This window comes from Aquarana catesbeiana, linkage group LG02 (genome assembly GCF_042186555.1).
Source record: "Aquarana catesbeiana isolate 2022-GZ linkage group LG02, ASM4218655v1, whole genome shotgun sequence".
Lineage (NCBI taxonomy): Eukaryota > Metazoa > Chordata > Amphibia > Anura > Ranidae > Aquarana > Aquarana catesbeiana.
Window position 1 is genome coordinate 181,225,496 of NC_133325.1, and position 21,877 is coordinate 181,247,372.

A 21,877-nucleotide genomic window follows, 5' to 3' on the forward strand; every position below is an offset into this window, starting at 1 on the left:
CGTCTTGCCACTCTTCCATAAGGGCCAGATTTGTGGAGTGCACAACTAATAGTTGTCCTGTGGACAGATTCTCCTATCTGAGCTGTGGCTCTCTGCAGCTCCTCCAGAGTTACCATGAGCCTCTTGGATGCTTCTCTGAATGCTCTCCTTGCCCGGTCTGTTAGTTTGGATGGTTGGCCAAGTCTTGGTAGGTTTGCAGTTATGCCATAGTCTTTCCATTTTCCAATGAATTGAACAGTGCTCCACGAGACGTTCAAAGCTTGGGATATTTTGTTTTATAACCTAACCCTGCTTTAAACTTCTCCACCTGTCTGGTGTGTTCCTTGGCCTTCGTGATGCTGTTTGCTCACTAAGGTTCTCTAACAAATCTTTTGAGGGCTTCACAGAACAGCTGTATTTATACTGAGACTAAACTAGATTTTAGTTAGGGCAGGGGTGTCTCAATTCTGTGCCACATTGTGTTGGTCTATCACATAAAATCCCAAAAAAATACATTTTGTTTTTGGTTGTAACATGGCAAAAATGTGGAAAATGTCAAGGGGTATGAATACTTTTTTCAAGGCACTGTATATGACTTGTTGAGTTGCTATGCAGCCTAGAACTTTATGATGTTGTCACTCTCTCTAAACCAACAGACTAACTGTGTTAGTCTGACAAAACTATCGTCAGCAATTAACAGTTGACTGTGAGCAAAAACAAAATTATTTCTGTATTAATGAGTACAACCAAATGACACCAGGCTGTCTTATAGCAATTCCAGCACCATCTTATAAGCCCACATGTAGTTAGATCATTGCTGACCTTTGCTTCTAAAGATACTCCCTGTCTGTCATGCTGATCCAGGGACTTCACTAATCCTTGGCCACTGGCTTTAGTTGCGGCATGCTTGTTCCCGGTCAGTAATGGGTTTAGGGTACATCCACACCTATACAAAACCCATATGCTGCATCTTTGGTGCAGTTTCAGAAAAATATTCTATGGAGATGAAGGGTAATGCATGTAAAAACCACTGCACCTAATACACGCAGGTGTGACTGTAACCTTTTAATACTTCTTCCTTTTTTTGTTTTTTTGTTTTTTTGTTTGTTTTTGTTTTAATTTAAAAAAAAAAAAATTACCATGACTCTGCTGCCTGGAGATCATGCAACCAACTACCTCTGTATTCTTTACCCTCACAGCTCTTTTTAGAATCAACGTGGATTCATTTCTAACTGGACTTTTGTATTTTCCTAGGTTGCTCAAGCTGATTTTGAAGAGCACCCTGTAGCCGGTCACTCTTTCCCCACATATACAAGAGAAGATGTGAAGAAACACAAAACGCTGGCTGACAGAGTGTGGGTGACATATGGAGGAGAAGTGTTTGACATCACAGATTTTGTAGAGTTACATCCTGGAGGAGACCGAATCCTGTTTGCAGCTGGAGGAGCTTTAGAACCTTTCTGGGCTCTTTATGGTGTGCACAAAAGTGAGCATGTTCTGGAAATTCTGCAGGAGTACAAAGTGGGAGTACTTGATCCAAATGACAAGGAAGAGGTGCCAGACTTATCCGATCCCTATTCCCAAGATCCATCTCGACATCCAGTTCTAAAGGTCAACAGTGCTAAACCATTTAATGCTGAACCTCCTCCAGAAATTCTTACTGAGCGTTATATCACTCCAAATGAGCTGTTTTTCAAAAGGAACCATTTACCTGTGCCTAACATAAATCCTGATGAATACCAATTGACTATAGATGGACCCCATGGAACAAACCAGGAAGCACCACTGAAATTGTCCCTTAATGATCTGAAAACCAAATTTCCTCGACATGAGGTTATTGTTACCCTGCAGTGTGCTGGAAACAGGCGCTCTGAGATGAGTGCAGTGAAACCAGTCAAAGGACTAGACTGGGGTATAGCAGCTATTAGTAATGCTAGATGGGCAGGTGCACTGCTAAGAGATGTATTATTAGATGCTGGATACACAGAGGACACACCCAAAGCTCTGCATGTGCACTTTGAAGGTTTGGATAAAGACTTAACAGGGACAAAATATGGAGCTTCCATCTCCTTTCAACGTGCAATGAACAAGCAAAATGAAGTGCTGCTTGCTTATGAAATGAATGGGGAGCCAATTCCCAGAGACCATGGCTTTCCTTTACGGGTTATTGTTCCAGGAGTGGTGGGTGCTCGCAATGTAAAGTGGTTGGGTCAAATATCGGTGAGCACAGAAGAGAGTTCTAGCCATTGGCAGCAGAATGATTACAAGGGATTCAATCCATGTATAGACTGGGATACAGTGGATTTTAAATCTTCTCCTTCCATACAAGAGCTGCCTGTGCAGTCTGCCATTACAGAGCCAAAGGCTGGGCAAACAGTCACTCCAGATTCTGATGATAAAGTGACTGTTAAGGGTTATGCCTGGAGTGGAGATGGGAGAGAGATTGTGCGAGTAGATGTGTCTCTTGATGGAGGGAAGACCTGGAACGTGGCAGAGTTATATGGGGAGAAGCAGAAGGAAAGACAGTCATGGGCATGGAAACTATGGAAGTTGGAGGCCTCTCTACCCACTGAAGACAAAGAAGTAACAATTATTTGCAAAGCTGTTGACAGCAGTTACAATGTGCAGCCTGATACAGTGGCACCAATATGGAACTTGCGTGGTGTACTAAACAATGCTTGGCACCGTGTGCATGTCTCTGTTCATAGAGATTAGCAACAAACCTATACTGCCTAGAAGTTTCTTCTATTCCCTGCCTAGAAATTGCATCAATTACTAGTATAGGAGGACTTGGGTGGGTGGCCTTAACTGAAAGCCTTAAAGTGGGACTCAAGCCAAAATCTTCTGTTTTGGGTCAGTGGGAATGTTTTTATTGCTATGCGCACAGTGAGAAAGTTCTTTGGTCACTAAGGGGCAATCTCTACAACAAGGGCAGACAGCATAGCAGCCATCTAATCTCCTAAATCCTAGTTGCCTGGCTATTATGTTGGGAAAACTCTGCACTGCTGGTAAGGACTGGGACTGATTTCCAAACCTGCATACCTGTTTTAGAACAGGGGTTCCAAGTATTGAAGACCATATATTATTCTAACATCTAGGCAACAAGCAGAGGTTCACATTGTCAGCCCTCCATATGCCATCCATGCCATGTTTTACGTTAAGACCTTTCCTTAACTATCCAATACAAACTAGATTTTGACTGAACTTCCTCTTTTTTTTTTTTTTTTTTTTTTTTTTTTTTTTTTAAATGAGCCATCAATAAACTAGGGCTGAATAAATTTATAATGGGCTATTTATTTGAATAAACACTAGACTGATATGCATTGGTAATTTAAAGCTGAACTCCAGGAAGCCTAACAATCCTCCCTTGCGGTGGGGCTGCATCCACAATGCAAGAGTTAGGTGCTGATTTATGTTCAGTAAAGCACTTAAAGTGGTTGTAAACCTCAGACATATAAAATATGAAGAAAGCATATGCCTCTATAGTGTGTACGTGTCTCTATCCAGAGCACTAAGGGTAATTTCTGTCTGCTGCCTCGTTCCTCTATCTGCATTAGTTACTTCAGACAGGTTTTCCTGACAAAAATAATGTGACCGGGTCGGGAGCTCCAGCAGATTGACAGTGTCAGCAGTGTGTGTGTCTGTCTGTCTCTCCTCGCTGAGCTCTACAATGTGACATTTCAGCTTTTTTTTTTTTTTTTTTTTTTTTCTTCTCTGACAGTTTAGACAAGCTTACTTGTGTAGGAGGATTTGTTTCATCTGTGTATTCCTTGAGGCCAGCCACTTCACTGGGAATATGTAAGGGTTTACAAGATCCTTTACTTTTGCAGTCTCTTCTCCATGCTTCAGCAGTCTAAGGTCCTCTGACATTATCAAAACTGATGCAGGGACATTGGATTGCATTGGATGTGAGAACACTGAAGGATATTCCACCACTGGAGAATGGGGGGAACAGCAGATCAGGTAAGTAAAAGTGCTTTTCTGTACCCTAGAGTTGACCCTTGCAGCATGAGCGCAGGTAAGTTCTTTGGACCTTTGGGAACATGAATACAAGATTAATCTTTTGTCACTAGACTAGAGGCAGCAGGTTATTAATGTTGATTTTAGGGAGACAGACTGTAACAAAGCAAAGTATTTACTCTTCCCAGTTCAAAAAAACATTATTTTGGCTGTGGTTGAGCCTTAATTTGAACGCTACTGATTCATTTATAATTTAATAATGTAATTTTTGTAATTTATGCTACTTATCTATGTTAGCAGTGCAGCCAATTCTGACATCCATAGCTAGAAGTGTATAGTATCTGGAATTTTCTGTAGAGTTTGCTTGCACTGATTCTCCAGCATGCTGAATCTTCCCCCTTTTTTTCTTCCTTTTTTTTTTTTTCTCTTTTCTTTTTTCTATTTCTATGATGCTGTAACCGCACATATTGTATCATTGCTCGAGGTCAATGATGGCCAACCTTGGCACCCCAGATGTTTTGGAACTACTACATTTCCCATGATGCTCATACACTCTGCAGTGTAGTTAAGCATCATGGGAAATGTAGTTCCAAAACATCTGGGGTGCCAAGGTTTGCCATCGCTGTTCTAGGTCATTTCAAGGCTTGACAAAAAGGTGTGGGTGTTTTTCTCCCTCTCATTTTCCCAGCAAATGGCTAGTCAGTTCAAATACATGTGTACTGTTGTACCCACCAAATTTTGTGTTTTCCACCCTTTGCAGCCAGACAGGTACATGTACACTGATCAGCCATAACATTATGACCACCCATGATAACCCACTAAGGCATGGACTCCATTAGACCTCTGAAGGTATGCTGTGGTATCTGGAACCAAGCTGTCAGCAGATGCTTTAGGCTGGGTTCACACTATTGTGAATTGGATGTGGATTTCCCCACATCCAATTTGCATGTCAGGGGATTGTGGCCGGCTCTCTGGAGCCGGTTCACACATCTGCGGTGCAAATTGCACTAGAGTCTTATTTGTTCTGGTCTGTTTCAGGCCCGAATTCAGACAAAAATTTGTCCTGACACGTCACTGTTATTCCTAAAGAGGGCAAGGACTCCACACAAGTACAAAACTACAGACCTATCTCTCTCCTTAACGTGGACATTAAGATCTACGCCAAAATTTTAGCCAATAGAATGTCCCCACTTCTACAGAACCTTATCTCTTTAGACCAGGTGGACTTTGTCCCTGGACGAGAGGCCAGGGACAACACCATCAGGGCATTAAACCTCCACCATTGGCTCACTACCACAGAGACACAGGGTTTCTTTTTGTCATTAGATGCCGAGAAGGCGTTCGACAGAGTGGCCTGGGACTACATGCATGAGGTGCTCAGGAAGATTGGCCTTCATCCGCGCATGCTGGCCCATATCTCGGCACTGTACGCTTCCCCTAGCGCAGCAGTAAGAGTTAATGGCCACCTGTCGAACGCCTTCCCTATCAGAAACGGGACTCGTCAGGGCTGCCCCCTTTCGCCTCTGATATTTATACTCTCTTTAGAACCCCTCCTTAACAAATTAAGAGATAATCAGGACATTAAAGGTATTAACATACAAGGTAAAGAGTATAAAGTTTCTGCTTTTGCAGATGATATCTTATTTTCCCTGACTGCCCCAACTACCTCCATACCCAACTTGCTCAAAGATATAGAACACTTCGGGACCTTGTCATATCTAAAGATCAACTATGCGAAATCGCAAGCGCTAAACATTTCACTCACAACACGGGAGGTGGAACGTTGTCAGACATCCTTCCCTTTCCAGTGGAACCAACGGGCAATACCCTATTTAGGTATTAATATAACTACTAATTTTAGTGGACCTATATAGCGCCAACTTCAGCAAGGTTTTAAAAAAAGCACAACTCGACCTCAATGAATGGGGAAAAATCAATGTATCTTGGTTCGGCCGCTCTGCTCTTCTAAAAATGGTAACCCTGCCACGGTTCCTCCATATTATCCAATGTCTTCCTATTAGCCTTCCGGCCTCTTTTTTTCGCCGCGTACAAAAGGATGTGCACACTGTTTCTTTGGAAGGGCTCACCTCCACGCATTAAGTTTACCCGTCTCACGCGTCTAAAACTCAGAGGTGGTATCGGGCTGCCGGATCTTCACAAATATTTTCTAGCCAGTCGCCTTTCCCGGCTCGTGGACTGGAATATACATGAATCGGGAAAGGTCTGGGTCACCTTAGAGAAATCATTCTCTCAAATCCCACTACGGTCCCTACCCTGGATCCTACCCAAACATTGGCCACAAAGAATAGTAGGACACCCTCTCATCTTAGCCTCATTAGGAGCCTTCAGACGGTCAATTAAAATCTCGTCAATTTCCTCCATCCCGGGCCCACTAACCCCACTGAGGGGTAACCCTAAATTTACACCAGGGCTCTCACCATCCTTTCTTAACCAAGCATGGCCACACGACAGAATACTAGCGTACCAGTTTTATACAGGTAAAATACCCAGATCATATGAGAACTTAGTAGACTTGTCCCCTCTCCACTCCTTCCCCTTGTGGACATATAGACAAATCAGACACTTCCTCTCCACCCAGGGCACAACACCGACATGGACAAGACAATTAACCTCATTTGAGGAACTATGTACCCGAGCCCCCCCGCTGAGACACCTCATCTCTTACATATACAATGAGCTTATAGATGATACTACCTGCCCTGCAGACCCCGCACGCACGGCATGGGAAAAGGATTTGCAGATGACTTTCACAGAAGAGGACTGGACATGTATCTATGAATACGTACATAAAGGTTCCCTTTAATGTAGCCATTCAAGAGAATGGATATAAAATTTTAACACGCTGGTACAGGACCCCGTCGCTCCTACATAAATTTTCCCCAACAATCCCAGATACATGCTGGAGGTGTGGAAAGGCAAAAGGGACTATGTTACATGTATGGTGGGAATGTGATCTCATTCAACCATATTGGAAGGAGGTACACGATCTTATTACACATATTACGACGTACTCCCTAACCTACTCCCCTGCTCAATACCTCCTACACCATACCCACTTAACTAAAAACGAATACTACAGGTCACTGGCAATGCATTTGGTGAATGCGTCTAGACTGTGCGTCCCGACACATTGGCAATCCATGTCCGCCCCTACGATTGGAGAGTGGTTTCGTAGGATCTCCAAAATAGAGGAGATGGAGGAGCTGGTCCATATCTCGCAGGAACGAATCCAAAAATTTACGACCACATGGGCCTGTTGGACACACTTCAAACTGTCTCAGCGATTTGGTGAATATAACCCCTGAACCATTTCAACTATCCCCCTTAGGGGATAGAAAGCAGAGGAAGATACGTCGGGGCGGGGGGGCAGGATGGAGACAAAGGGGAAGACCTTGTTTCCTCCTCCCCCCCCCTCCCCCTCATTTCATTCCCTATCATCCCACCAATCCCCCACCTACATTTCCTCTTTCCCCCCGCCTCACTACTGTAGGGCTTATTCTCTGTGTAACTCGATCCCTCCCCCTCTTGCCTCTTTTTTCCTCCCCCCCCCCCCAATCTGCTCTCCTCTTACCCCTCTTTCCTTTTTCTCTCCCCTTCTTCTCTCATTTCTCTTTTTTCTCATAACCCTTACCCTCCGAATGGTGCTATAATACTCCTTCAATACTCACCTTAAAAGGGTTACTTAAGACAACCTGTTAAACGACTGATGTACAACCGAAAAATTTTTAATTTGATATTGTTTATGCCTATGTTATCTATATGTGTCTTAGATTTGTGGAACAATCAGTACCATGTAATATCCCTGTTACTGTATACGTTTTCTGTTCTATGCATCGGTCAATAAAAACTATTATGGGAAAAAAAAAATTTGGTCTGAAATCTGACCTGAAATGGTGAATGGGAACGTACCAGACCCCTGCTGTGAGCCGCTTCGTGCTGTGAACCCAGATTTAAGTCTTGTAAGTTGTGAGGTGGGCCCTCCATGGATCAAACTTTTTTTTCCAGCACATTCCATAGGTGCTTGATTGGATTGAGATCTAGAGAATTTTTAGGCCAAGTCAACACCTCAAACTCATTTGTGTGTTCCTCAAACCATTCTTGAATTCATCAGACCTGGCTGCCACCTTCCATTTGCTCAGTGTTTGCTCCAGTTCTGATGCCCGGATGCCCAGGTATGTAGGCGCTTCTGGCTTTGAACATGGGTCAGAATGAGTACCCTGACCGTTCTGTAGCTACACAAGCCCGTACCCAACAAACCGCAATGCTCTGTGTGTTGTGACACACCTTTCTATGAGAGCCAGCATGAACTTTTTTTGCGCTACAGTAGTTCTTCAATTGAATTGGATTACACTGGCCAGCCTTTGCTCCCGACGTGCACCAATGAGCCTTGGTTACCCTTGACCCTGTCTGTTGCTGGTTTGCCAGTTTTCCTTCTTTTGACCACCTTTTGGTAGGTCCTAACCACGGGAAACCAGGAACAACCCAAAAGGGCTTCAGTTTTGGAGATGCCCTCACCGAGTCACCTAGCCATTACAGTTTGGTACTTTTGAAAGTTGTAGAAATCCTTACACTTACCCATTTTTTTTTTTTTTTTCTTTCTTTCTACTGTTCAACACCAACTTCAGGAACAACATGTTCACTTACTGCCAAATATATATCTATGTATGGTAGGGGCACAGGGCTTGGCTTCCTCATGTCAGAACAGTCCCTGGTTGGCTGGTGGGGAAAAGCACAAGAAACTGGGGGGAGGTGCAGGAAGCACAGACCCACAGAATGGATGAAGCAAAAGTGCCTTGTACAACAGCTATCGCTTGGACAAGGATTCCAGTTAGAAGCACAATAGTGACATCAATTTGCATGAAACTAGTAGTCAGACGCAGCTTTTTTTTTTTTTTTTTTTTTTTTTTTTAAACTTTGCCTTCTTTTTTTTTATTTATGTCTGTTGACAGACTATTGTCCTAAAATTTGACCGTTAGTATGCTCCTTCTGACAATTGTTGGCCAAATGTTGGATGGCAGGCTAGTAAATTTTTGGTGGACAACGGTCTGTCAGATTTTCGTATGGTCAGTACACAAGTCCGTCACACAAGTTGAAAGTACAAACACGCATGCTTAGAATCAATGCTCACCAAGCACGAGATTAGCAGAAGAAGCCCAAAGGGTGGTGCTCAAGAGCTGAATTCTTCATAGTATGTCACTACGTTTGTGTTTGTTGGCCGACAATTGTGTTACGTTAGTATGCAAGACAAGATCCTTGCACACTCCCTTTGGTCAAAAAAAATCAGACACTCGACCAACAATCGGATCGTGTGTACGAGGCTTTAGTTGCACTGTAGATCTAGGCCTCATGCACATGGATGTTTACATGCTCAAGTATTCTAGGCTAAAATTTCTGGTGCTTGCTCGTGCCTTGGGAACCACAAGCCGATAGTTTCTGCATCTGTGTTTACCACATGCATGTGGCTTGTTCAAGGGAACTATACCACGTGCGCATGTGCTGGTATACAGATGTAGAAGCCATCTGCGTTTACAGGTGTGCAGCCGCATAATTCCATTCACCTTTTTATAGGTGGTTGTACATGACACCTATGGATCACCGGTGTGGGAAAGCGGCAGAAATTTTGCTTGAAGACTTTTAAACATTTAAAAAATGTTTGTGTGCATGGGGCCTAAAGCCTAGTACATAATAGGTTGTTTTTTTATTTTCATTTAACCTAGATGGCTGAGCGAACAAAACTGACAACTCCGGAGGTGCTGCTATACTAACTATGCTATGTTAGTACAGTGATCTCCCCCGCTGAGCTATCCTGTTCTGACAAGGGGGATGGTCCCCTGCCAGAACACACCGGTCGCTGGGAGTGCTGATCGGCAGACCTATTTCAGTCATGCCCCTTCAACAGAATGTCAGCCGGTTTCTATTGAGCTAGGCGATGCTGCCTGATATTCAGCCCTTTACAATTATGTAGCTCAAGACACAGGAGAGCCTAAAACATGAAGTGCACTGCTATATGTCAATAGGAATTGAAAACAAAAGGTACTTTTTTTTTTTTTTTTTTTTTTTTTTTTTATTGCTTGCAATGTTGTGTGGCCAATGAATGTAAAACAGGCCATATAATATACTATATTGAATGTTTGTTTAAAATTGTACATTTTTACAAGCAAAATAACATAGTAAAATATATTATATATATATATAGCAACGGTCTTCCATTAAAAAAGAGGATTTAAACGGTGTCAATATGACTGGATATTTTCTGAATTGGTGGAAAAGCCTCAAACACTCAGTCTAGAGATTATAGATTACAGTGAGGGACAGCTAAATCTAAAAACAGAAGCACCTGCACAAGGACATAATTCACCGTTAGTATGATGTGTCCCATGTCTGGATTCTTCTGCTTTCAGTAGAATGCTTGCTATGTTCATCATAGCTTAACAGATTTTTCTATTTTCCTTTTATTTTATCTTTTGGATTCTTCAGTCAACTTCTCGCTGTCTTCTAATGGCAAAAATAGATGTGTTGTATCTAGATCAGTACAACCTTGGTAAATCTTGGGAGCTGTACTTGGACCCCACACTCTGGAGATGGTCTTTAGTGTGGCTGTAGGCATGGGATCCTGCATTGGTGCTTACCTTGGTACTTAGTGCAATACATGTAGTCAGCCATAGGGTGCTATACAGGTCCCAGGGCCGTAGTCCATCCCTATGAAACGCTAAACTAAACCACGAGACAGGCAAAGCCTGGACTCTATATACTGTCCAGAGTTGTGGCTGAGTAAGACGGGGTCACCCTGTATCTTTTTTTTAGAACTTGCCTTAACTAATAATTTCCAATTTTCTGGATGGGTACTACCAACAGATGGAGACTGCCATGGCCTCCCTAATATGCCTGTCTTCACTTGGGCCTGTGGGAGCAGGAGATGGTCTACCAAATGTCAATGTATCTCAACAGGGTACTTACCTGGCTGAGGTACATCGATTACATCTTGATGGTGTGGTTGGGGGATGAATAACTCTGAGTTCCTTTCGGCTTTAAATAATGAGAGAAACCTCAGACTAACCCACACAGACCCGAGGACAATTTCCTTTCTCGATCTACAAATTTCTATAGTGGGCAATAGAATAACTACAAAAAAAAACAAAAAGGCAGAAAATCTGGAGCAACTGTGGACTTTCATGGTATGGTAAGGACTTGCATACACAGTTGTATAGAAAAATAGAAATTTATTGAGGAAAAGACATAATTAAAGTCCTAAAAAAAAAAAAGACAAATATATTGCACATAAATAAATTCTCTGAATAGGAACTGAACGATAGGACGTATATCAATCCAAAAAGGAGTCAATGTTGTCCGGGTCAGCTCAGACTCAACATAGTTCGCGGTGTGACCGCTTCTTCGGGAGTATATTTCCAGAGTCATCAATGTCTACGAAAAACAAACATATAATCATATACAAGTAAAAAGTTATATACAATGCTAATTGCAAAGATTGGAGCATATATGGGCACTCCTCCAATCTGCCAGAGGTGAGCACACTTCGGTCAGAGAATTTGAGATCATATCTATTGTTCAGGATCTGGTAAGATGGTGACCTCGGTCGTTAGACATATTGGCCTGAATCATAGATTTGACAATAGTGTAGTCTCCCTTTTTGTTCTTGAGGTCATCCCTCCCAATCCCAGAGGTGGTGATTTGGACAACATGATCCTAAGAGACGAAACCTTGTGGATAGAATAACGCCGGCCACTTAATACCCTGGCATTAACGAGATGAACTCTTCTAAACCTTTTTTTTATCGGTAGGGGATTTTTTTGTGCTGGTTTTCGCTTTTAATGCTTTCTAGGCCCTTTCCATTTTAGGTTTTTCCATTATTGCTGATAATATAACATTCTTTTGGCTGCTGAGTGTGTGTGTTTTTTTTTTTTTTTTTTTTTGTTTTTTTTCCCTTGCAGTGCATTGCCCGATCAAATCACTATTTGTATTCTTTCACGTTTCCAAACTTCATAGGCACTAGCTTATTATACAGTTATAAATATTATCATTTTAATTGTTGCTATATATGTTCATATCTTTTTGGGTATTTTGGTCACCCTAAATGCATCCCCATGTTTGTAGGCTGCCGGCTACCTTGTTGCAGTCCATCTCTTTGGGGATCTTTCCTATTTCCTGGGCGAGTGTGTGTGATCCCTTTGTCCCTCGGTCTGCCTTGTCCATCCACCAGGGGGTGGTATTGGACGTGGGACGGATGAACAGCAGTCTCGGGTGAGAATTCTTCTCTCCCTGGGTCTGTGTCGTTTTCATGGTAATGCGCATGTCCGATATCTTATCCCGTGATGTCAGCGCCATGCTGCGGTGTCATCCGGATAGGCGCTGGGACACTGTTTAATGGGGTTATCTTCCTTCATGGGGCTACATGTTGGTGGGGACAGTGGAGGTTCTACTCCTTCAGGAGCTTCTGCTAGGTAGGTTTGTCATCTTTACCGAATCATTTGTAATACAGGATATTTACCCTCTGGCCTTTTTTCATATATCCCTGGACTTCAACACTGTACTGCTTCCATTTGTTATTATCTCTAGGAAATTCCCTGGCTATGGTAAATCCATTACAAGATCTCAAATCTTCTGCTGGGGTTGCCTTCCTGTTTGGAAGAAATCCTCCATTGATATCTAGGTAAGCACTCCCATATTGGCTCTGTGTTTTTCAATGGAGACTGCTTAGGCCTGGAGAGGGATGCATTGTGCCTTGTGTATGTATATTTGAATGTGTGTGTGTTATATCTCTCTCTATCTCTCAGCTGTGTACTGATGAGTAGAGGTCGACCGATATGGGTTTTTCTCTGGCCGATGCCGATATTTAGAAATCGCGATGGCCGATATGTGATGCCGATTTCTTTTTTTTTTTTTTTTTTTTCCCCCTTCATCTCATAAAATCTAACAGACCCCTTTCACAATGTGGCGTTTTTCAGGCGCTTTTGGGCTAAAAAATAGCACCTGTAAAGTGCCTGTAAAAAGTACTTTCACACTGAGGCGATGCGCTGGTAGGATGTTAAAAAAAAGTCCTGCAAGCAGCATCTTTGGAGCGGTGTATACCACCACTCCTGCCCATTGAAATGAATGTGCACCGCTGCCAAAGCGCCTGCAAAGCGTTTTGGCAGCAGCGCTTCAGGGGCACATTTAACCCCTTCCTTGGCTGCTAGCTGGGTTATAAGCGCCCCGCTAGCAGCCGAATAGCGCCGCTAAAACTAGCATCGTTTTACCGTCAACGCATGCCCGCTCCAGTGTGAAAGCAACCTTAAGTGATACAGAAAATTTTTTTTAATTTAAACATTTATTAAACAAAACAAACCTCCAATCCGTTCACTTGTATGTAGAATTTAGATTAAAAAAAAAAAACTATCTTAAATATTAAATACACAAAAACAGGTAATCAAAAGTTTTGGACGAAAAAAAAAATGGGCTAACTTTACTGCTTAGTTTTTTTTTTTTTTTTTTTTAATTTATTAGTGTATTTTTTAAAAAAAAATTGTGTTTGAAAGACCGCTGCGCAAATACCGTGTGACATAAAATATTGCAACAACCGCTATTTTATTCCTTAGGGTCTCTGATTATATATATATATATATATATATATATATATATATATATATATATATATATATATATATATATATATATATATATATATATATATATATATATATATATATATATATATATATATATATATCCGTTCAAAAGTTTGGGGTCACATTGAAATGTCCTTATTTTTGAAGGAAAAGCACTGTACTTTTAAATGAAGCTAACTTTAAACTAGTCCTAACTTTAAACAAATATACTCTATACATTGCTAATGTGGTAAATGACTATTCTAACTGCAAATGTCTAGTTTTTGGTGCAATATCTACATAGGTGTATAGAGGCCCATTTCCAGCAACTATCACTCCAGTGTTCTAATGGTACAATGTGTTTGCTCATTGGCTCAGAAGGCTAATTGATGATTAGCAAACCCTTGTGCAATCATGTTCACACATCTAAAAACAGTCTAGCTCCTTCCAGAAGCTACAAAACTGACCTTCCTGTGAGCAGATTGAGTTTCTGGAGCATCACATTTGTGGGGTCAATTAAACGCTCAAAATGGCCAGAAAAAGAACTTTCATCTGAAACTCGACAGTCTATTCTTGTTCTTAGAAATGAAGGCTATTCCATGCGAGAAATTGCAAAGAAATTGAAGATTTCCTACAACGGTGTGTACTACTCCCTTCAGAGGACAGCACAAACAGGCTCTAACCAGAGTAGAAAAAGAAGTGGGAGGCCGCGTTGCACAACTAAGCAAGAAGATAAGCACATTAGAGTCTCTAGTTTGAGAAACAGACGCCTCACAGGTCCCCAACTGGCATCTTCATTAAATAGTACCCGCAAAACACCAGTGTCAACATCTACAGTGAAGAGGCGGCTGCGGGATTTTGGGCTTCAGGGCAGAGTGGCAAAGAAAAAGCCATATCTGAGACTGGCCAATAAAAGAAAAAGATTAAGATGGGCAAAAGAACACAGACATTGGACAGAGGAAGACTGGAAAAAAGTGTTGTGGACGGATGAATCCAAGTTTGAGGTGTTTGGATCACAAAGAAGAACGTTTGTGAGACGCAGAACAAATGAAAAGATGCTGGAAGAATGCCTGACGCCATCTGTTAAGCATGGTGGAGGTAAAGTGATGGTCTGGGGTTGCTTTGGTGCTGGTAAGGTGGGAGCTTTGTACAGGGTAAAAGGGATTCTGAATAAGGAAGGCTATCACTCCATTTTGCAACGCCATGCCATACCCAGTGGACAGCGCTTGATTGGAGCCAATTTCATCCTACAACAGGACAATGACCCTAAACACACCTCCAAATTGTGCAAGAACTATTTACAGCAGAAGCAGGCAGCTGGTATTCTATCGGTAATGGAGTGGCCAGCACAGTCACCAGATCTGAACCCCATTGAGCTGTTGTGGGAGCAGCTTGACCGTATGGTACGCCAGAAGTGCCCATCCAACCAATCCAACTTGTGGGAGCTGCTTCTAGAAGCGTGGGGTGCAATTTCTCCAGCTTACCTCAATAAATTAACAGCTAGAATGCCAAAGGTGTGCAATGCTGTAATTGCTGCAAAAGGAGGATTCTTTGATGAAAGCAAAGTTTGATGTAAAAACAATGTTATTTCAAATACAAATCATTATTTCTAACCTTGTCAATGTCTTGACTCTATTTTCTATTCATTTCACAACGTATGGTGGTGAATAAGTGTGACTTTTCATGGAAAACACAAAATTGTTTGGGTGACCCCAAACTTTTGAACGGTAGCGTGTGTGTGTGTGTGTGTGTGTGTGTGTGTGTGTGTGTGTATATATGTATATATATATATATATATATATATATATATATATATATATATATTATGTTTGGGGTTCTAAGTGATTTTCTAGCAGAAAATACAGGATTTTTACTTGTAAGCAACAAATGTCAGAAAAGATTTATTCTTTAAAGCGGAGTTCCACACAAAAATGGAACTTCCGCTTTTCGGAACCCTCCCCCCCTCCGGTGTCACATTTGGCACCTTTCAGGGGGGAGGGGGGTGCAGATACCTGTCTAAGACAGGTATTTGCACCCACTTCCGGCATAGACTCCCATGGAAGTCTATGCCTCTTCCCGTCCCGACCGCACTGTCTGCTGGGAACATACAGCTCCCAGGAGAGAGCGGGGACCACTAGGGACGCGCAGCGCGACTTGCGCATGCGCAGTAGGAAACCGGGAAGTGAAGCCGCAATGCTTCACTTCCTGATTCCCTCACCTAGGATGGCGGCGGCAGCTGCCGAGAACCGAGCGGGTTCTTGGCGTCCCCTGCCGACATCGCTGGACCCTGGGACAGGTAAGTGGCCATGTATTAAAAGTCAGCAGCTGCAGTATTTGTAGCTGCTGGCTTTTAATATTTTTTTTTTTGGTGGTGTGGGTGAACCCCCGCTTTAAATGGTTAAACTGAGCGCTTCTACACATGGAGTTCAGTTCATTCATAAGTGTAAACATTGTATCTCTTCAGGTTCTTTTTATCAGATTTGGCAGGCTGCCCAGAGAGGAGAGAAGTCCCTTCACAGAAGATTTCAGGCAACTTGTATTGACTTCTGCTACAGAAGTCATTTGCAAGTCGCGCTGAAGTTATATCAGCCTTTTTTATCAGCACAATCGGCCGATTTAAGTAAAAAACACCAAATATTGGCCGATATATATCCGCCTATATCTGCGCTTGCTGCAGACACATCTTTTTTTTGGGGGGGGTTTGTTGGGTAGGGGTACTCGGGAGGACATAAAGAAAATGCTTCTCATGCAGCCAGCTTACTGCATTTGGTTGGGGTGTAGTGATATAATATGTGTAGTATTGTGGGTATGATAATTAATTAGTAAGTACTCTTCCGCAGCAACCCAATTCTTCCAGAGAGATGCACTTTATTGACTTCCAACACAGAACAAAGTCCAAAGTGTCCACAGATGACAAAAAAATCCGACAGAGTAATTCAGAGTCCCATTTCTTTCTAGGTCTGCGCCTTCACAGCCTTACACAGACAAGACGATATGACTATAGACTGAACACCATGTTATATTCACTAGACATTGAATGGCTGAGCAATTTGATTGGCCGTCTCCATTCAGGCCTTTGATATACTTTAGTCTTTGAGACAGACAACAACTCCCAGCCGTGAACAGCTGCAGTCATAAACCACCCCAATTTGCACTCCCACATATCAACATCAACAAGTTCCCTTAGATATGTGTAATTACAACATGGGGAAGGTGAGGTGGAGCACCGTCTGGAAACAGAAGGGCTCTGCCGATCTCTTCTTGGAATTTAAGGAAGGATCCAGTCCATCCTGAAGCTCTGTATAGCACATGAGTGTTCAGCAAAGCCAATTGAAATAAACAGACACTTTCTTGTACCAGCGTCTGGCCTTACGGGCAACTAGGTACGGCGCCAACAATTGGTCATTGAGGTCCACCCCTCTCATATTTTGGTTATATTCGTGGACACAGTGGGGTTTCTCCACAACACCAGTCGCCGTAGTAATTAGGACCGTCGTGTCTGCATGAAGGGAGGTAAGAATGAAAACATTCTTCTTATCCCTCTCCTTCATAGCGAGCAAGTTATTACAGTTGAAGCAGGATCTCTCCCCCAGCCTAAAACGGGAATCTACAAGCCTCTGGGGAAAGCCCCGGCGATTAGGTCGCACGGTGCCACATGCTCCAATCTACTGATCAAACAAGTGACTAAAAAGTGGCACGCTCGTGTAATTGTCCACATACAAGTGGTACCCCTTTTTCCGAATAAGGGTGACACCAAGTCCCACACAATCTTGCCAGCACTTCCTATGTAGTCAGGGCAGTTTGTTGGCTCTACGTGGCTATCTTTTCCCTCATAAACCATAAAACTACATGTATAGCCTGTGGCCCTGTCACAGAGCTTATACATTTTGACCCTGTATCTGGCACGCTTGCTGGGAAGGTACTGTTTGAATGACAAGCGGCCAGAAAACTTAATCAGGGACTCCTCAATGCAGACAACTTGATGGGGAGTAAACAAGTCTGCAAAACGTTGGTTGGAGTGGTTTACGAGGGGCCGAATTTTGTAGAGCCAATCGTATCCAGGGTCTCCATGAGGACGACAGAGTTCATTGTCATTGAAGTGCATGAACCGCAAGATCTGCTGGTATCGTGCCCTGGTCATGGAGGCAGAGAACAAGGGCATATGGTGAATTGGGTCAGTGGACCAATATGACCGCAACTCGCTCTTTAGTTATGCCCATGTTGAGGGAAAAGCCCAGAAAGAGCTTAAATTCGGAAACCGTAATTGGTCTCCAATCTCTGGCAAGGGAGGACTGGGGAATAGTGGCGATGTGTTGACCAGCGTACAAATTGCTTTGGTCCACAATACATCTATAGAGATCTTCGGTGAAAAACAGTGAATAAAAATCAAGTGACGTAAAATCAACTGTTTCCACCTGAATGCCGGGTTGGCCAGTGAATGGGGGGGAAGTACGGGTGCTGCAGAAGTGGTGGGTTCCCAATTAGGATTGGCGAATGCAGCAGGAAGGGCACGACGGGCCTGTTTGTCTTCTTGGTGGCAGGGACACTACTTGTGTTTTGCCACCTCACCAGCTTGAACTGCACTTATGGGACTCGCCACATCACCACGTGATACTGCAGTGCTGGATTGACTATGACCAGGGTGTACTAGGCCGCTGGTGCTTTCCAGTTCACCAGAAGGAATAGCGGCGCTAGTACTGCTCGGCTCCATACGAGGGACCTGCGGTTCTTGCACATCAACGACAGAAGAAGAAGTTCGGGGTCTGGTACGCCTGACCTTGGCAGGGACCACAACTCTGTCATCAGAGCTATCTGTCGTGGAGCCGCTGTCCTCTACAGGATCGTATTCTGAGCCTGAATCTGACAGATGAGTGACTTCCTCTTCACTATCTGTCATTATACTCAAACGTGTGAAAATAAATGTCCAATATGCCCAAAACCAGACTAATGCCATGGTCCACAACTATAAATCCTGCTGTTTACAACAATAGCTCAACTTCTTCATCACTTGTGCTCAATTATATAGGTGTGCACTCACCAGAAGTGTATGACCCCTTTTTACAGGTAGGTCAAAGGATGCTTATTTAGCTTTCAAAGTATTCTTTGCACTTTTAAGATGATTCCCAGCTCCTCCAATATGTTAAAAATTCACTCATAAGGTAACAAAAGCGTGTAGTGTAGCCTTTATTAATGAACAGCATAGAGTAAAAGTAGAAAGTTACACTGACATTCTCTAGTGCCTATGTACCGGCATCAGTGTATACAGCCGATGTTAGTATCGCCCTGCCATACTATTTACTGGTCAGCGTGCATTCCAAGCCTCGTGTCTAGGCCGGACGTGACTGTCCTTGCGCTTCAACGTATGTTGCAACAGAGCGGTGTCTTCAGGACTTTACGCCAGGACCGTCCCTTCCGGCTGTGTACACTGGCGCAGAATGTTATTCCCAATAAAGAGGCACTCACTGGTTCCGAGGGGGAAAAAAATAGAGTTCAAAATGCTACCCACTCAGCCCTTTCTTTTAAATCACCATAGCGACAACAGATGCCCCAAACCATCTCTTGTCCCAGGGAGTGGTTGTGCCAGTACACCCATAAGACAGGTTTAAATTCTATTCAAACCTGTTCAGGGTACCAAAGCCAAACAGGGGTATTCATCCTTATCTAGATTTAAAATTCCTCAACAATTACATTAAATTTCAAAATTGTGCATGGAATCTGCAAGTTTTGTAATTGCCTCTCTAAGACAAGGGGAATACATGGCATCTGTAGACAATCAGTTTGCTGCACTGTCCTTTTTGGCCTATCCTCTGCTTCCATAGTATTCACAAAAGTCCCAGCATCTCTTCTTGCCCTTCTCAGACTCTGGATGTCGATGTTCTTATTTTTTTAGAATCGACAACAAACTACTTCTCTTTGTAGTCAGAACCAAAGATCCTCTGGTGCTAGCCTTGAATGCTTTGATAACCTGAGCTGAGATCAGGGAATGAACCCCTTCGCGCCTAAGGGTAATACAAATCGTAATGCCTAAGCACAATTTTACAACTTTGAGATGTTAGTAACACTGTACAAATCATAACTACTTTGTGCATCCAGGTGAATTATACCTTGTTTTCTTCAGGACAAATTGGGCTTTCATTTGGTGGTAAATGGTAATGGATATCTGCCAGATTTTTTTTTTTTATTATCAAAGGAAAACTGGCCCAAAATAGTAAAAAAAAATGTATTCTTTTTATTTTTTTATTTAGCTGTATATTTCTTTCTACTATCATAATACCTTAACCAAAGAGCAACCCAAAATAAATTCTCCTGCTCCTTACTATTGCAGCGAGACCACAAATGTGTGTTTGTTTCTGGGCTGTACTAAGGTTGCAAACAACTATGGTGGGCATTTTTGCTTTTTTATCCTACCTAAAACACACTGATACTAACTGACCCTGATACTAATTAAAAAAAAAAAAAATCAAACCTTGATCTAAGTATTATAATAATATTTTTTTTTCCCCTCTCCTCCATTTACAGAGCAAGAAAACGTGGGGGCAGGCTTCACAGTGACTGATCACTGTGGTAGCCACTCAGGCAATCACAGAAATCGGGCGACCCATCACCCTGGGCCCAATGCTCCCGTGACACCTTAGTCTTTGTGCTAGAAGCGCGCTGCATGGCACACACCCAGCGGCCCCGTGGAAAAAAGTCCAGTCTAGTGGGGCTACATATTTGTGTGAGGTCTGCATCAAGGGGTTAATCTACACCTTTACTTCAGTGCAAATTCTTCCTTGTCTGCTCAAAAAGATAGAGGAAAACAGTGATTCTCAGACTTGTGCACAACGGAAAATTTTGTTAAGTTTTGGTTCGTTGTCATTCATAAAATACATAATTTTGTTCTGTTATGTTACGTTAATTTGTTTTCGGATAATTCGTTATTGCTGTAGAGTGTCGATATTCGTTATACTGAATCTCGAATCATGTCGCATTAATTCGTTATATCTGCTATAATTTCTTTCGTATTAGTTGAAATTCAATATTTATGTATGTGTATATATATATTCATGATAATAATTTGTAGTTTGGAAAGTCGTTTGTCATTGTGTGTGTTAATAGATTCAATAAACAATCTCTTCTCTTCTGTTTAAATACAATACAACACCCTTCTTACTCAGTTCTCAGGAATGCACTTTGCCAGTAATCCAACCTCCAGCACAAAATTAATCAGCTGATTGGACTGTAAGATTTACTTTTTGAGTTGACCTTTTGTTTTGTTTCATTAGATCTTTAGCAAATTGCTGAATCATGTCTAATTCATTCGTTCTATTTGCTATAATTTCTTTCGTATTTAGTTGAAATTCGTTATAATTTTATTCGGATGCATCCGAAAGTCCGAAAGATGCAAAATTTGGCCGAATTTCGATTAGTTACGAAACTAATTGCACACGTCTAATTCTCATTGCACCAAACTGCCCAAGAAGAAACCGATACACAGACATATTCAGATTACTCTACCCTCTTTCCAACAGGCCTGATCTACTGTCTCAGGGCCCTCTATTCCACCCTGCTTCCCAGCTTCTGGCTTTAACGGCATGGCCATTGAAGCCCAGGTCTTAAGAAAGAAGGGTCTCTGAGTCTGTTCTTCCTGCCTTGATGTACTTTCAAAAGAGGCACTTCCAGGAAGATCTACACGCGAGCACGCGATGCTCCGGCGGCCGTAGCGCAGATTGTTTAGAAAGTTGCCATAACAACTGGCGACGGAGGAGGGTCCCATCCAGTTTAGTATGGATATCCTTTTTCTTGCCTGGTGTGAACACAGACACTTCAATCCCAGAGATTGCTCTGTGCCTCACATTCTGGCCTTCGTACACAAGTATTGAACAAAACTTGGCCTTTAGCACTCTGAAAGGACAGGTTTCAGCCTTGTGTTTTTTTTTGTTTTTGTTTTGTTTTTCAAAGATCTCGGACTTCGCTCTCCCTGAAAAACATTAAGCCCACATTGCAGCATTCTGTGCTTTGTTGGCTTCTCAACTTTGTTCTCACTGCCCTACAGAAACCACCTTTTGCACTTATCAAGAATATTCCCCTAGATTATTGCTCCTGCAAAATAACCTTTTTGGTTGTTATCACATCTGTCAGGCGTTCCACTGAGTGTCTTTTATGTATAGAGCTGTTCCTCATACTTCACAAAGACTAGGTTGGCTTATGCCCAGACATTTCTTTCTTTCTTGCCAAGGTGGTGTCAGTCTTCCACCTCAATGAGGACATGGTCCTACCATCCTTTACTTCCATCAAAAGGAAATCTCTCTTTATTACCTGGACATGGAGCCATT

At 42.5% G+C, this 21,877-nt stretch overlaps 1 protein-coding gene across 2 annotated transcripts in view; it reads left to right on the plus strand.

Annotated features, from left to right (window-relative positions):
• The window catches only part of SUOX (sulfite oxidase), a 69,846-nt gene extending 62,480 nt beyond the window's left edge, over window positions 1-7,366 (plus strand). For both annotated transcript variants that reach the window (XM_073613962.1, XM_073613963.1), the window contains exon 4: window positions 1,234-7,366. In XM_073613962.1, coding sequence (XP_073470063.1) covers window positions 1,234-2,694 — 1,461 coding nt within the window. In that variant the 3' untranslated portion in view covers window positions 2,695-7,366. The remainder of the gene's footprint in view (window positions 1-1,233) is intronic.
• The last annotated feature ends 14,511 nt before the right edge of the window (window positions 7,367-21,877 follow it).